Source organism: Pavona decussata, unplaced genomic scaffold (assembly GCF_977016875.1).
Source record: "Pavona decussata unplaced genomic scaffold, jaPavDecu1.1 SCAFFOLD_56, whole genome shotgun sequence".
NCBI classification, from domain to species: Eukaryota; Metazoa; Cnidaria; class Anthozoa; order Scleractinia; family Agariciidae; genus Pavona; species Pavona decussata.
This window is the reverse complement of record NW_028145478.1, coordinates 209,208-224,880: the sequence shown is the minus strand read 5'-3', so window position 1 is coordinate 224,880 and position 15,673 is coordinate 209,208. Positions and strand designations below refer to the sequence as shown.

Here is a 15,673-nt window from a genome sequence, read left to right as displayed (position 1 = left end):
TTTTGAGGCAGTCTAAATATTGTTTTTAATACAAAATTCACACCCTAAATTAACTCAAACTATTGTTGTTTTCTAATTTGCTGACGCATTTCCGTGACTATTCAATTTCACTAAAGCCCGTGACTATAAAAAATTTCACCGTAAGGAAACTATTGCGGATTTGCGTCATACATTTAGCCGTTTATCAATGGGTTTTCGGATTCAACTAAAGAGAGTCTAATTACTCCACCAAATCTAATATTGTTCTACGTGACAAACATAAGATTAGTGTTAGATTACGCGGTACAAGTATTCCCAGCACTATTCCTTGCCACACTAACTCAACAAAGGGTTGAAAAGAATTGAGAGGCGCGTCTTCTGCATTATCTTTCAGGGCATAGAGTATCAAGAATCTTTAAAACGCTTCATATTTGAAGCCTATCAGACCATTAGTACAGTATTTGGATCACAAACTTCAATAACTTCTTGCCCAAAGTCCATAAACCAAGTTCTCAATCCCCACTTCGAAACTGATGATTTTGTTAATTTTTTTTAGCACGTTGTAAGATGGAACTTTGTGCTAAATTACATTATAATCTAAATCTTGTCCATGTCATCTTAAACAGTCCCTCTGAGGATTAAACTCACCCGGATGATCATAATTTACTACTTCATACTGTTAACACTAAAGGTAAAGAAAATTTGTAATTCAACATTACAGCCCGAAGATATTTACCCCAAAAAACTATCTGTGTCTATGTACAGTTCTGTCTCTCCAAGAACAGGGAGAGGGCAGGCATGCGAACACTCTCAGCTTAGGGTGCTTTCCATTTGTCAGAACTAACCGGCCAGTCTCAGTCTGTAAATCGGATGCGTCATTTTAAAGGGAACGTGCTGCGGAGAAATCTTGAAAAATGATCACTCCGAAAATGGTACACGCTTTATTGAAGAAATTCGAAGGACGAGGATAAAACTTATCCTAGCCGGCGACAAATGGAAAGCAGTTTTATTCTCCAATTCAGGGAATTTTAGCGCTTCAAAGGTAACGTCCATTCTTGAAACGTGTGGTCACATTTTACAGTATAAAAAAAAAAAAAAACGGATAAGAAGAGAAACTTGTTTGACAAGCACCTGTAACACCATACAGAACTTATGAATATACGCCGATTATAATCATTTAAGAAGAGTTAATAAATGGACCTAAGCCTTACAATTTGTGTTGGCATTCTAGTACAGGTATGACCTTCAGCACTTCCAAAGGTTTCCTTTTTCCCTATTTCATTTTTTCTACTCTTTCAAAGCATAATCTACTGAGTCGGAAACAATCAAAAGTGCATAACCTAGCTACGTTATAAATGATCTGGCTTAATTCAAAAATGAATACAAGCTAATGCCTCCAGACGAAACCCCGGATGTAGGGTATTCCTGGTATCAGTCATTTAAGATTATACTAAATGTATGTTTTTTCATATACGACATTTGAGTATAGGCTTACTGATTGAGTCTTCTTTTTAGGGAAACGAAACGACACTCCACATCTGTCGTGTGTCTAGACACATGACTCAGCAGGTCCGGTCAAGTCCAAAGTCTTGTCGCATTGCTCACACACCTTTGCGCCTCTTTTGTTGTGAAACGTGCAGATTCCGCAGACTCTACTCCCAACCTCTGTTTGATCCACAAGATTAACCCCACGAGATGACGCACACATTGCACATATTCCATGCTCTGGGGAATTCAGAAAGGTGCACCTGGAACAGCTCCATGTTTTGTCATCACTTTCTGTTTCCCTACTCGCATTTGCACCAGGTTGGTTTGAAAGCGCTTCTAAATCAGCAGACATCGGCTGCGATTTCTTCTTTAACTCGACAAAATTATGCCGCCCTTTCGTTTTACTGCAAAGATCGGTGTCAAAGATTCTCACGCACTTTTCACACACAGGCCGAAAACAGTTCCTACAAATACTATTGCTGTCCGCCGTACAGAAGTCACAGCTGGCAGTGTGATCACCTTTCTGTTGCTTCATTGCCAGTGATGACCCTCGGCCATTCAAAACATCTTCAGAGTTTGGACCAATCCGTGAGCTATGGACAGAATGTTGGGCCTCGGCAGCTTGATGATGAGATGCGGATGTCAGATCTTTGCTTGACTTTTTATCTGTAGTTCTACCTGATGGAACAGGTTGTGCTCCTTTCGTTTCGATTTTTTCTACTGTGTAACTCTTAACTTCTGCTGTACTGGGCCCGGGATAGTTTGCAGCCTCTGCACTATAAATGCTCTTCTGCTCGCTCAGATGCGTTTCACCTGCGCTCTTGTATTGAGATCTTGTGCCATCCTTTTCACCAGCAAGCCTTTGGCTATCATATCGCCTCCATTCCTTAGATGCGTCACTGAACCGTTGCAATGCTTTGTCCCGCGAGCCAACACCAGTATTTGAAAGAGTTAACTGATGTTTCAAATCGGAGTTTAAATTTGTAATACCAGCTGGGCCAGTAGGCCTTCCACGTTCTGCCATCCCATTGGAAAGAGTGTCCAAGACATTCTGTTCTTCTTGACTTCGTCCTTTCCGTGTGAAGTTTACTGGGTCAGCAATCGAAAATCGAGTTGGGGTAACCTTTGCATTTTCATTGGTCACAGGCTGATCAGCGGCACTACTGATATATCGCAGGTTGACATACTTTTCATCACACCCAGAAGTCTCTTTCCTCTGTGGCAAAACTCTGACAGAAACCTTCGACTTAGTCGCAGTTGTGATATCCGCAACTCTGGTTATTGGCGGCATTGTTCCGCTCTGGCAAACTACATTTCCGCTCTGCAGAGCACCTTGAATTCGATGTTGATGGCTGGAGCGCACTGGTGCATATGTACCAATATGAGGGACGGAATGGAAACCTTCTATAGTAGTATCTGCCGTAATGTGGACAGAATAAGATGTAGGAGGAATACGGGGTAATTCATCATTATGAGCGTCAAGCCCACGACGTCTTTCACCACGAAGCTGGGTTCCTGTAGGCTCTACACCATATAAATCCTGATCAGCAAGGTCCATGTTGGAGAATAAACGTTTGCCAATCGTTCCTCTAGGATCAGTTGATGCAGCAGCAGACGGATCTTCATTAGTAGCTAGAAAACCAGCGGACGAGTCATCACCATTCATAGCATTAGCATCACACGTATTGGGCAATGGAGGATGCCTGGAGTCTGTGCTTGGAGTATAGTCACTAAAGGCTGTTTGTTTTACGTCTGGGAATCTTGCATCGATTCCTTCACCATGAACTTCCTTTATTCGTTCACTCTGTGCAGCATCGCCTCCTTCTGCTGCATCAAGTTTCTGCCGTTTAGCAATTTTACACTCTAGAAATTTTCGCGCACTTCTTACGTCCGCATTCTTTCCTCGCGCCCTGACTATTTCCTTCAGGGTCAATTTGCTCTCGGGAAAATATTCCATGATTTCCTTGATCACTTCTAAATCTAGCTGAACGAGAAAGAGTTCTAAAGACACCCAGAGGGCACGATCAGTGTCTGGATCTTTCACTGAAACTTCGTCTTGTCCTGTTTCATTGTAGCCGAGAGATTTTAAAACTGAAAAGATAGCATCCATATCTTGAAGTTGCTGCTGAACTTCCCCTTTGAAAAATGCAGTGTAAAGCTGTAAAGAGATTGAAATATTCACGAGTCAAGACTGAAGGAATAGTACAAATGAAACCCTTACTGTCCCCTTACTGTCAGGAACTAAACTAAAACAACAACAACAGCAATCCCAAAAACAAGCTCCCAGCGATTTACCTGGACATTTGTTACATGACACTAACCTCCTATATATAGCCACAAGACAAACATCACTTTAAACAGATCCAGTGGTATGCTACTAAAAGGTGGTACATGTATCTTTCAATCAAGCACAAATATTGAAAAAGTAACTAAACTTGCCTGTGGTGGGTCTAGGGGTGAGCCCTATCAGGCCCAACTTCCTAATCTTTGCACAGAAAGGGGGCACTCACTGTTTTTGTACTCCACATCCCCAAACTTATGAAAAGTTCAGGATCCATGACTGCTTGTTTGCACTATTTTCATTCTACAGTCAATTCTTATTGCGGACACCTTCAGGACCGCAAATTAGTGTCCTTAATAGCGAGAGTGGGTCTATACTCTATTTTTGCTGTCCGTATTATTGAGGTGTCTGTAATAGTGAGGTGTCCGCAAGGTGAGAGTTGACTATATTTATCATGGACTCTTTAGTCGTGTTAATCTTAGACATACCTTGATGCTGTGGTATTCTTTACGCCATGGGAACTTCCACAAATTAATAGCATATTTCTCCAAGCAAAGAAATCCATCCTTCATCTTCTGTATGCTATCTTTATTTCGTTCGAACTTTTGAGCAATCTTTTCAAGTACATTTTTATAAAAATCCACACCAAGGCAGAGATATCTGTTTGCGGGCTTTACAGAGGATAACAGTGCTCTGCCATCTGTTTTTATTGACTGGGGCACTGGAGTTGATTCCTTGTTGTTTTTTAAGTGATGTTCCTGGTACTTTTCGAGAAGGTTGATTTGTTTCTCATCCATTATACTGCTATTTATAAATAGATTTTTTCTGCAGTCTGTCAAAATAATAAAGAAATATTATTATAGTCAACTTGGCCATTAGCAAACCACCAGAAAACAATGTTTAAGTGTTAGGAGGACAGGGTTGTATGAAATGCAAAGCATTTCATAAAGTAGTATAATTAAGACATATCAAGCAGGAAATGGTGCAGGTAAAAGCACACTGTACATGTACATGGTCTGTAATTAACTTTGATTCCCTGTATGAAATATGCTATCAAGTTCCTTTCCCCTTCCCCAAATGGAATGCATTTTCAACCCACATTTTCAACCCTGCTTTCTCTTGGTAAAAAAAGGAACATGGATTGTGGGATGTGATGTCACACAGTCGCCCATATAAATCCATTTACTCACTGACAGTTGTCCTTATTTGTGTAAACTTTTCATGGGCTTTTCTGTCTGGGCTGCCTAAGCCAGGGAGAGTGTATATCCCTGTACTATTTTCAGATAATTCCTCAGTGGATCTAAAGCCCTGTTCACACTAGACCTCAATAATAATCAAATTATAATCAAATTATAATTGGAGGGCATTCACGTCAACTAATTACAGTACTTTATTATAATTGGGTTATGATTCTAGTTCAAACAACATTAAGGGGATTCTTTGAAGTAATTACAGTGCATAATAGACCAAAATGGTGGACACAGAGGTATGAAGAGACTAAACTCCTCATTGCCATGTGGAGTGAAGAGAAACTAGTGTGGGATCAAGTTAGCCAAGGAATGGCGGAAGGAGGATTCACAGGAAGTGTGCATTTACAGCATTGTATTAAAATTAACAATCTGAAGCAGAAATATTGCAAAATTTGCAACAGCAGCCTTCTGAGCCATTTTTACTCGCCTAGGAATTGCTTTATGATGGTAGTAAAAATCATGGTCGCTAAGCCACAATTGGGTGCCTTTTTATTTTTTTAACTTCAGATTACGAGGATACCCTGCAATGTTTTTAGATGGGAACCGAATCATAATTAAACAAAATTAAATGGAGTACGATAGCCTCGATTATACTTCAGTTGAATATGACTAAATTTAATGTGAACACAGTTTAAGTGTTTTTCTGTAACTATGCTTTTCAAGAAACCTTTCACAAGGAACCCTGCAAACAATTTCAAAGAGCTGGAAATCCTAACAGAAAGTACCAAGACCTGTATTATTGGAGCACAAATTCAAGTTGCCTCATCGTCTTTCACTTGTCGTCTTTCACCACATCTTTCACTTGTCGTCTTTCATCGTCTTTCACCACAAACTTGTCTTAAAAGGAAAGCTTAGCAAAGACTGGAAGACATGGAGGAACGTTTGTGGTGTGTAATTTATTGAAACCATCACAAACCTAAACAAAAGGGAAAATAAATTTTCTGCAATGGCTAATGCCATTTTTTCATAATGGGGACAGATCTAGATCTATTGAACTCCAATAAATTGTATTCATCAGTAAGTTTGATAATTGAATTCTCAAACTCATTATTAATTCAAAAGCCAAGACAAAGGAAATCATGCACTGTGACTTATTTGGATATCTGACAAAAAACTCCTTGCTTTTGCATCCTTAATTTCCCTGTTCAAAATCAATTTGTTTGAGAAGTTATATCAAAGACTCGTCACAGTGTTTTATCACAATATCAAAAACCTTGAAGTTCGTCAAAAATACTGCGGTATGCATCTTACTTTCAACTCTCTTCTTGGTGTTTAATATTTGATAAAACGTGTCTCATGTTTGATATAATACATCAAGGTGAATAGGTTAAAAAGATACCCATACCACTACAACGTTACTTTGTGTTCTCACTTCTAATCTATTTGCAAATTTGGTTCACTGAATGTTGTACGGTATTACTAAAATTAGTATTCAACAAAAACTGTTGCATGATCAGATTTGAATTCAAGCCTGAATTATTTTCCTGCCTTCTTTTAGCAACTGTTTAAGTTGCCAGTATACGTATAACTATGGTGGTCTCTCAGGAGTTGACCATGAGGCAATTTGAACAATGTTGACAGCAGTTTCTTGAATAAAAATGGAAAGGCGCACACAATGGCCCTTTTATCACCGGATTTGAAGAACCAACAAGAATTGTACATTTGTTTCCAAGGGTGTCAGTATATAATGCTAGTTTTAAACATATTTTCTTTGGTAGGTGAGGACAACCCCTGAAATGCAAAAACTTACTCTGTGTGCTTTGACTGAATTACCAGCCCTCACATTAATGCAGACAGCCCAACGAACTGGACTATGTCACTCAGGAGGTAACAAGCTAACATAGGGTGTCAGGCTTTCCTGATTTTTCCATTGGTTTCTGACAAAATCTATTGTACAGTTTGACAACGGAACATTTTTACGCGGGATGCCCTGAAGGGGCATACCGTGTCGAAAAACGGGTCGATTTCTTTTTTTTTTTCTTCCTCGTAGTCACAAATCGGTACATTAATTTATTCATTAAACTCACTCCTCTCCTACTCGGGGTGTATTGTTCTGATTGTCTTCAACAGAAGCAGGCCAATCAAAATCCATTCTTGTCGCTTGCAGCGCGAGGGAGGGGACCCACTCACCCCTACCTGTGTGACATCAACGCATCATTTGATCTATTTATTAAAAACAGATTAAATTTGGCGCCATATTGTTAACATGTTCTGGACTCACTTGTGCCGTTTTCAAACGGAAATTTCACCATTTTGAAGTAGCAAATCGAAAGAATAACTTCTAAGAAGCACCCGACATTTAAAACGGTGGAAATTGGTAAATTCCTGGCGAAGGAATCGTGCTTTGTTTGACAGTCTTAGACCACGACGCGAGACTGAAAAGAGGTCATTGAGAAGCTTACGTTATCGCAATGGAATTCCCGCAATTTCCCTCGAAACCCTGAGTAGCGTAACACAAGGGAAACAACGTAACGCGATCGTCGTGACTCAAACTATTCCATTAGCAAGGATAGTTTTATCAATCAGCGAAGCATACAGTTGGAATAAATGAATCAGCCCCAGCATCACGCGTAATGCCAGTATAGCAGGCATCTTGTTTCAATGAATTTTATATGCTGGGATGCAAGATAGCTATTTTGAATTTCGCCTGACACCCTTTGGTTTATAAATGTGTGAGAAACATTCTGGCCAAATTTCAATAAAATCTCATAAAGCTAGACATCCTATTACAGTCGAACCTGTATATAACGGGCACCCTCGGGACTTGAGGAACTGGCCGCTTAATACAGGATCACTAAAAATACTCACTGGGCATTGTCTAATATGTCAATTTTAATGGTGTATCATACAAAAACATTTCATGCAGGGAAACAATAGGACAATCAACACACTTTCAAGAGATCAATACTTTAAACAAAGTTCAGTGCCAACTTGTAACTTAATGGTATAATATACGTAACATTGTGTAAAAGCACTGTGCAATAAATTGTCCTCTACTCTTGTACGGTGTACAGTACTGTATTTCTAACTCACTTACTTACGTGACTTGCAGTTCACAACAAAATATTTCATTCCGTCATTTCATAGTTGTTACGATCGAAGTGGAGTTATAACGGTAATGTTGCTAATTAAAAGTAACACAATAGATAATAAAATTCTTCAAGTTAAAATAGGAATAGGATAAGAATTGTAGTGACTTAAACAAGTGGGACACATGCGTTTGGTGCCTCGGAATTTGAAACTTTTGTTTGTAGAGCAAGTCGTTGACTGTCGGTAATGCCAGCGACAATTCCTGTTATCCATGGTACTGTGCATATGGCTTAGTTTCCATTCAAGGGTGGCCGCTTAATACAGGTAAAAATAACAAAGAAAGACAAACATGGGACTGCTCCAGGGTGGCGGCGGCCGCTTAATAGAGGTGGCCGCCTAATACAGGTAACAAATACAGCGTTTGTATGCCCGAAAAATCGGGACTTTAAAAACTGGCCGCTTAATAGAGGGTAGCCGCTTAACACAGGACCGTTATATACAGGTTCGACTGTAATTCAAATGTGAGAAATACTCGCTAAACAAACACTGAACTTTTGGCGTCCAGAGATATGCACAGTTTTTGCACCACATTACAGCAATAATTTTTATTGTCAACAAGACCAATGGAAAGTAATGTGGGGAATCCCTACCACAACTCATGACAAAACAATCTATAGATTTGAAATTTGCAGGAAAGGCGTAACAGTTGCATTTTCCCTGTTTCTCTTTGTGAGTGTATTTATAGTTATCAATAGACAAAACTAAAGGAAAGTGGTGTGCTACATTGTGCCTCTCTTGATTCGTCTCTGATCTGTGAAGTTGACCGTTTTTGGAACCAGGAGCCCTTGTCAGTCCAAGAGAGGTTTCTTTTTCTCACTGCAAGATTTGTTTCTTCTTTGCTTTGCTCTGCTTTGCATCCAAACCTTTCCTTTCTTATACAATGTTTCATGAGGACAAAACTCCTCCTATCTCAACAAGAATTTTTGGCAAGCATGACAATCAAATATAAACAAAATTGCTAATGAGATGTAAAAAAAGCTTCTAGATGAACCCATTTTCCAGAAAAAAGTTGGAGGGGAGTTCTTGCCTTTTGGAGATTATAACACTTTAATAGTGTAAAAAGAGTTATTTTCCTCAATAACTCATAAAAAGAGTTATTTTGCTCAATAACTCAAGACATGCAGATTTTAAGATTTCATTTTTCTGTTTTTGGAAAGTGCTGCATTAAGAAAAGAACTTCAATTTGGCTGAAAACAAAAAGTATTTTTTTATAAAAGTAACCCTCTGATCCTTTGGAATAACCTTAACATTCTGACCAGCATTAGTAAAGGCTGTTTTTGGCAAATTACTTCAGTAGACTAAATTTGGTGTGCATCATGGAAATTTGATGTATAACACAAAATGTGTAAACAATAATGGCATGTGCACATGCAATACTCTGCAGATTGGTCTGAAAACAGATGTGAAAGAGCATGGCATCCAATGGGATCAAATGGAAAGATGTAACCAGGAAGTAGAGTACAGAGCTTGGATTGAGATCCATATTTGTACCATCCATGTAGATACTATCACAGTATTTTGTAAGAAAATAACAAAGATCATTCACTCTTAGCAAAGGAGGGTGGGGGCTGCAAAGATTTGCATATATTTATCATATGTTGAAGAATACGTAGTCAGCCCAAGGAACATAAGTGCAGTAGGCTCAAAAGTATGGGAGTAAAAATCAAACAACATGACCATATTTAAAAACCAATCAGCCAACTGTAAAACACTGTCTTGCGATTCAACTTTGTAGTCATTTTTTCTATTCCTTGCAAATCTGATTGCAGATGATAAACAATCCAGATGCTTTTCGGGAATTGTACGAAAGCGAAACCGGAAGTAAGGTTAACATCCAGTGAAAGTTTGATCAAACACCACAGGAAACGGGGTTTATACCTTACAAGGTATTCAATTTGAAATAATTTATCAACTGCAGTAAAAAATGAACATCAGTCAGGTGTATTTAAGGAAAAATAAACACCAAAGAAGCTTCTAAACGTAACTCAGTGTTAGGTCGGGCACAGGCATTTGATCATGAAGCTTTATTTCCTCGCTTAAGTAAAACCCAGGGTGTTATCCACCACCTTCACTATATTTGGTTATTCCATTGATCGAAGGATAATATTGGTACTTCAAAGAAACTCAAAACAAGCTTAAACATTTAGTAAAATTTAAACATGCGATAATTTTAACACGCAACCTAAGCTTATGTCATATGAAGATGACCTAGCTAGTGAGGCAATTCTTACGCAGTAAGTCAACGTCTTCGCATACCTTCGCTTAAACAGCCGTCACGATAATCCTTGAACACCTTCAACCATAATAAGTATCAAACAATGAACCAAAGCATCGCTCTGTGGAGACTTAAACGCGAAAACAGCTCAATACTCCTGGCATGTTTACAACGACCTTCAGCAGACACTCCAAAGAGTATGACTCTGAGAGCATCATGGGACACTACAGTTCGTGAGAGGACTGGGTTTAAGGGAACAAACTCTCAGAGTGCTCTCTCTTCCTCTCGTCGCTTCACTCAAACATCTCTGGTCTTCATGCACGGCTCAGCCGATCGTTGCAGCTAAATGTAAGTTATTTCAACCTTTTTTCACTTACTTGATGCACATTTCACATGTCCTGCCTAATTTTATTGATAGACAAGAATGTATACGAAGATTTTTTCTTGAAGTATAACAATAGCTTATAAACTTAACAAGTGAACTCAGTGGAAATTGTTCAAAGGTCAGAAATGAAAAGATAAGCTTTACCCTACTGTTCAGCCGTGCTAAACTCATATGCTAGGGTGCTGAAAAGGACATTTTTCACGACCCGTTGGATCACAGGGTCGTTCGTCCATTTAGCGCCCGCTGTATTTTGTTTATTGTATCACAGGGAGGTATGAGGAAAAAGTGCGGGAACTGACAAAATCCCGTTAAAACCGGTGACTATGGGCGCTTTCCATTTAGTCAAAATTTCCGAGATTTCCGGTCAGAAATCCAATGGAACGGGAAAAGTTGCGGAAAGAATTTCCGAAAATTTAGGACTACCTTTTGAGGTTACCCTTCTTTCCGGAATTTCCGGAATTACCGAATTTTCTGTGTTCCATTCGCGATGAGTGTCGGATTAAGTCTCTCCGGCCGAGCGCGGACGTAACGTGAGTCGCAAACAAAATGGCTACGGAAGTGTATCAATGTTCTGCTTGTGGGTTTTTGTCTGAGATTTTCGACGTTTTCTTAAACCCTGAATGTCACGACAGGGCTCTTCATTTGCTACACTCCGTAGGAACAGCAGTATTTGCTTCTCCAGCAGAATCGTAGGCCGCCCAGATGTGTTCCCAGTTGGAATGCGTCCGGTGTGCATGATCTCCTGAGCCAACCGACTCGCATGTTTGTCGAGTCATGCGGAAATGGTTTTTAAATTCCCCTTGACAAATAAGCAGGGATCGTTGCTTCAAAATATCTGTTTACACGATTTAAACTTCTCCGCATAAAAGAAGAAACTGCTGCCAGAAGGATTATTAAAATCGTCTTTGCTGTCGATAACAGAATAGTTTAACTCGGCATCATCTTCCTCTGAAGCCACGAAAACATTCAAAAAGTCCACCATTTTCAAAGAGCCCAGCATGCCCCGTGTGCCTCCTCACGTGATTCACAAGTTCAGGGACCCGTTCCATTTGACCAGCAAAAATTCCAAAATCTTGAACCGGTTTTTTGTGTTGAATGGAAAGCGCCCCATGTGCAGGTATGGTGCCAAGATTCTTGCGCAGGTACCCGAAAAAAAAGCTATGTTCCGATTAGTGCCTGTGCCTAATTTTTTGTCGTTTCGCCTACAAGTTGTGTCCTTAATGCACATCATCGGCTTCCTTATGGGGTCAACCCCCAGGGCAAACAAGGGAATATGTTGGGGAATACAAGGGGATGGATTGTATACCTGTGAGATTTTCATTGTTGAACTTACCATTTCTTTGAAGGGTTCTATCACAACAAGTAGGTGTGTATAGACACATAAACAAGAACAAATAATTAATTCATATTACCATGACAACAATCTACATTTGCATAATTTATGTAAATTTGCAAATGAGGAACTGAATTTTCTACTTTTTACCTCTTTTTCTCAAAACTTTTACCACTTTTCTTAATAAAACATTTGATAAAAGAGAGCATTTAATCCACTACTTTTCTCAATAAAAATTTCAGGACTGTTGATTTTTCTCCTGAACTAACAGATGCATCCCTAAACTACCAATATTCATAATTTGGCTGCAGCAAATATGTGGATGGCAGCAACCACAACAAAGTTTTATGGAATGAGTTTTTTTTAATAAGAAATAAAAAGCAGGGTTCTGTTTGGGCTAAATAAAGTAATTTCAATGCTTCTGGCAAGATGAAGGTGGGTTTGAGGCCTGTTTCAACTTTTAGCGGGTGTGCCATTCCTCAAAATATGGCTGATCACAGAGGTGAGCATCACACTTGGAACAATAAAAGTTTGTCTTTGTTTGTCTCAAATTTCCCTGATCATTTCTGGTATAGGCACAAACTCTGCAGCACCTCCTTTTATTGGCCCTTGTGCCAAAATGCTTGCCTAACAGACAAGCATTAGGAAGTGGAGGATGGCTAGTACCTGGTTCTCTCATCTCTCACAGCTTGTGCTCCAGGATTTGCCCTCAATGTTAGAAGAGGCTGGACAAGGGAATGGCAAAGTGAAAGTCTGAATTCTTTTTGAGTTACTGGTGCATTACTAGGCCTTAGTTTATAAAGAAGATAGCAATTGACCAGAGCAATATCAATAACCCTCCAAATCGCTTGTTTCCACCATTTTATTGTTTTACGCCCAACAGCAAAGTAAACCAATAGCTGATCATTGTGATCTACTCCACCCATGAACTTATTGAAGTCAGAAATGAGCTCAGGTTTGTGGGGCAAATCATCAGCAACAACATTGCCGTGTATGGTAGACAATGCATACACATCCCTTTTGTCCGTCCAGTGTACCCCTGTCATAAAACCCTGCTGCATTCTAATTTGTGAAATGATGCTTCACTTGGCTTGATGTTAGTTTTAAGTTTGGGAGGAAAACCCCTGTGGTTAGATCGCACTGTACCACATGCAAATGTTCCAGTTCTAAAAGATCCTTTAAAAGTTTGGGAGAAGTGTAAAAATTGTCAACACATAGATGGTGGCCAAGTCCCTGGTAACCATCTAAGAGATCTTTCACCACTCTGTTTGTCAATCCTTTTTCTCCATCATTTCCTTCTGCCAGTGTAAATTTGTAAGTTGCAACAGTATCCAGACACTGAATCTGCCGTAACCGAGACTTTGATACCCCACGTCGTTGGTTTCAAAGGCATATACTGACGAAAACCAACCCTGCACTTGTTGCCAATAATTTGCTCATCAATTGAGACTTCTCGTTGGGGTTTGCATTGCTTCTTACATTGGCTCACTAGGTGATCCAAAAAGGGTCTTACTTTGAACAGTTTGTCATTTCTTGCATTATTATTGTTATCGTTCACATGGAGGTTACTGAGAATCTGCAAAAAATTATCCCTACTTAGAGTAGAGGGAAACCAAGGATGAGATAGGATAGTATCAGTTGACCAAAAATCTCTGACATCTGAGCAATTTATGATGCCCATTGCAATATTTAGGCCTATGAAGGCCTTCATCTCTTCAACAGCAATATTCTGAAATCCTGGGGCATCATTTTGCTGTGCATATCTGTTTGTCTCTGCACAGAATCTTCCAACTGTTGTTTGGTCAACTAATAGTTTGAAAAATTCTAGGGGACTTTCTGCAGTCACAGCCTCTCTTGATGGTCTGGGATCACCAACAAAAGCCTTGTCTGCATTTGGATTTCATTATAATATAACAATGACAGAGACAATTTTACTTAAAGGAATTAATTTATTGCTCATCATCATGAAGATATGCAGTCATAGTACAATGTTCATGTAATCGACCTCAATGCCATGAAAATCATCCCAGTCAAAATTGTTGTTAGGAGGGCCAGGTCGAGCAGCTGGCCTTCCACGTCAAGCAGCTGGCCTCACTCGAACAGCTAGATTTGCTCTTGAGGGTAGTGCTGCTGGCCATACACGAACAACAGTCTGTGTGCTGCTTTCACTAACAAAGGTCAGCTCTACATCACCCACTGTTGGATCAGATTCACCCTAGCAGTAAAATACACATTATAAGATTTTCCTGCGAAACCATCAACTGAACGTTGTCCTATTTTTGAGCGGAAACTATACAGATACACATTTAGTTGTACATCCACAGACATTTATAGTTTGTACTGCTCATGATTATTTTGTAGGACAGGAGGAAAACGCAAGTTTCGTGCACTTAAAAATGCAAACAAGAATAAAAATTTACCTCATCCTTGTCTACTAGTCGTGAAGACAAGTCGCATGGCGGTGGAGATCAAAATGCTCCTTCTAAAACAGGGTTTGTCATGGAAAACCTGAAAAGTCATGGAATTTTAGAATTTCATTTTCCAGGCCTGGAAAGTCATGGAATTTAGGTGTGGGTCATGGAAAGTCATGGGAAATGATGTTTATTAAAAGGTACAAAATAAATTGGGGTTTTTTGCGAAGAAAATAGTAAAAACATACCCAAAATGAGAGATGATTTCCAAGAAAATGGTCAAATTTAGGTAATGGAAAACTTGGAGAAGTCATGGAAAAGGTCATGGAAAGTCATGGAAATTCAAAAGCTCAAAAGAGTACAAACCCTGTAAAAAGCTGCTCTCCCCTGAAGGAAGCGACTCAAGTGAGTCACTTTCATCGCTGAGGTCTTCTTCAAGGCCAGAATTGCTAAAAGCATCCTCTAAATCACTACCATTTGTTAAAATAAGGTCCGCTAGTTGATTATTTTGTCCCAAATTCATTGCCATAATTACAATGTCTAACACGCCCCGTGAAGGAAAAAAAGCAGGAATAATTTTGGCAAAATACACACAAAAAAATGGCTGATCACTGCTGAATTGCTATGTGAGAACCGCTGAACAATATAAAATCGTTTGTGGCTTCATTGGAACAGTGATCATATGTAAATAATAATAATAATAATAGTAATAATAGCTTTAATGCTATAGTGCTCATATCCTGCGCTCATGGTGCTTTACAATGTAATAAATAAATAAATAAATAAATAAAATGATTTACATATCTCGATCATGAAATAAAATATATCAAAATCTATTTACAATTCACAAAGAAAAGGAAAAGAAAACAAAAATTCACATGTTAATAATCATTTTGCTATTAAAATTAAAATATATAGATAATAATTTATGCAAAAAGCTAAATACAGCATACATTCTATAAGTATCGATATATGATACATGCACAGATATTAAAATCGATTTACAAAATCATTGACCTACTCTCTAAAAATTGTACAAAAAGATATGTTTTCAGTCCTTTCTTAAAACTAGTTCCTTCAGTGTGTCTGATAACTAAGTCTGTCCACTAGATAGCTACATGTAGGTCAAAAAAGTTTATAAGTGATTTGAAAACTAACAAAAGAAGTTTAAAAACAATAGGGTAACTAACAGGAAGCCAGTGAAGATCAAATAAAACAGGCAGCAGTGTTCTTAACATATT

At 38.9% G+C, this 15,673-nt stretch overlaps 2 protein-coding genes across 2 annotated transcripts in view; one reads left to right on the top strand and one right to left on the bottom strand.

The window, feature by feature from the left end:
- Window positions 1-10,516, bottom strand: LOC146480001 (uncharacterized). Its single transcript, XM_085110098.1, has 3 exons — window positions 10,345-10,516; window positions 4,237-4,580; window positions 1-3,625 (listed from the first exon to the last, which is right to left on the bottom strand). The coding sequence occupies exons 2-3, from the start codon at window positions 4,543-4,545 to the stop codon at window positions 1,529-1,531; spliced, it is 2,406 nt and encodes an 801-aa protein (XP_084966224.1). The 5' UTR covers window positions 4,546-4,580; window positions 10,345-10,516; the 3' UTR covers window positions 1-1,528.
- A 63-nt stretch (window positions 10,517-10,579) lies between these two features.
- The window catches only part of LOC146479996 (uncharacterized), a 74,688-nt gene continuing 69,594 nt past the window's right edge, over window positions 10,580-15,673 (top strand). The window contains exon 1 of the mRNA XM_085110096.1: window positions 10,580-10,651. The gene's annotated coding sequence lies outside the window, so the exon portion shown is untranslated. The remainder of the gene's footprint in view (window positions 10,652-15,673) is intronic.

Coding starts and splice junctions, on each gene's coding strand:
- LOC146480001 (XM_085110098.1), bottom strand. CDS start 4,545: ATGGATGAGAAACAAATCAACCTTCTCGAAAAGTACCAGGAACATCAC. Junction 3,626..4,236: donor AAGAATACCACAGCATCAAG/GTATGTCTAAGA, acceptor ATCTCTTTACAG/CTTTACACTGCATTTTTCAA.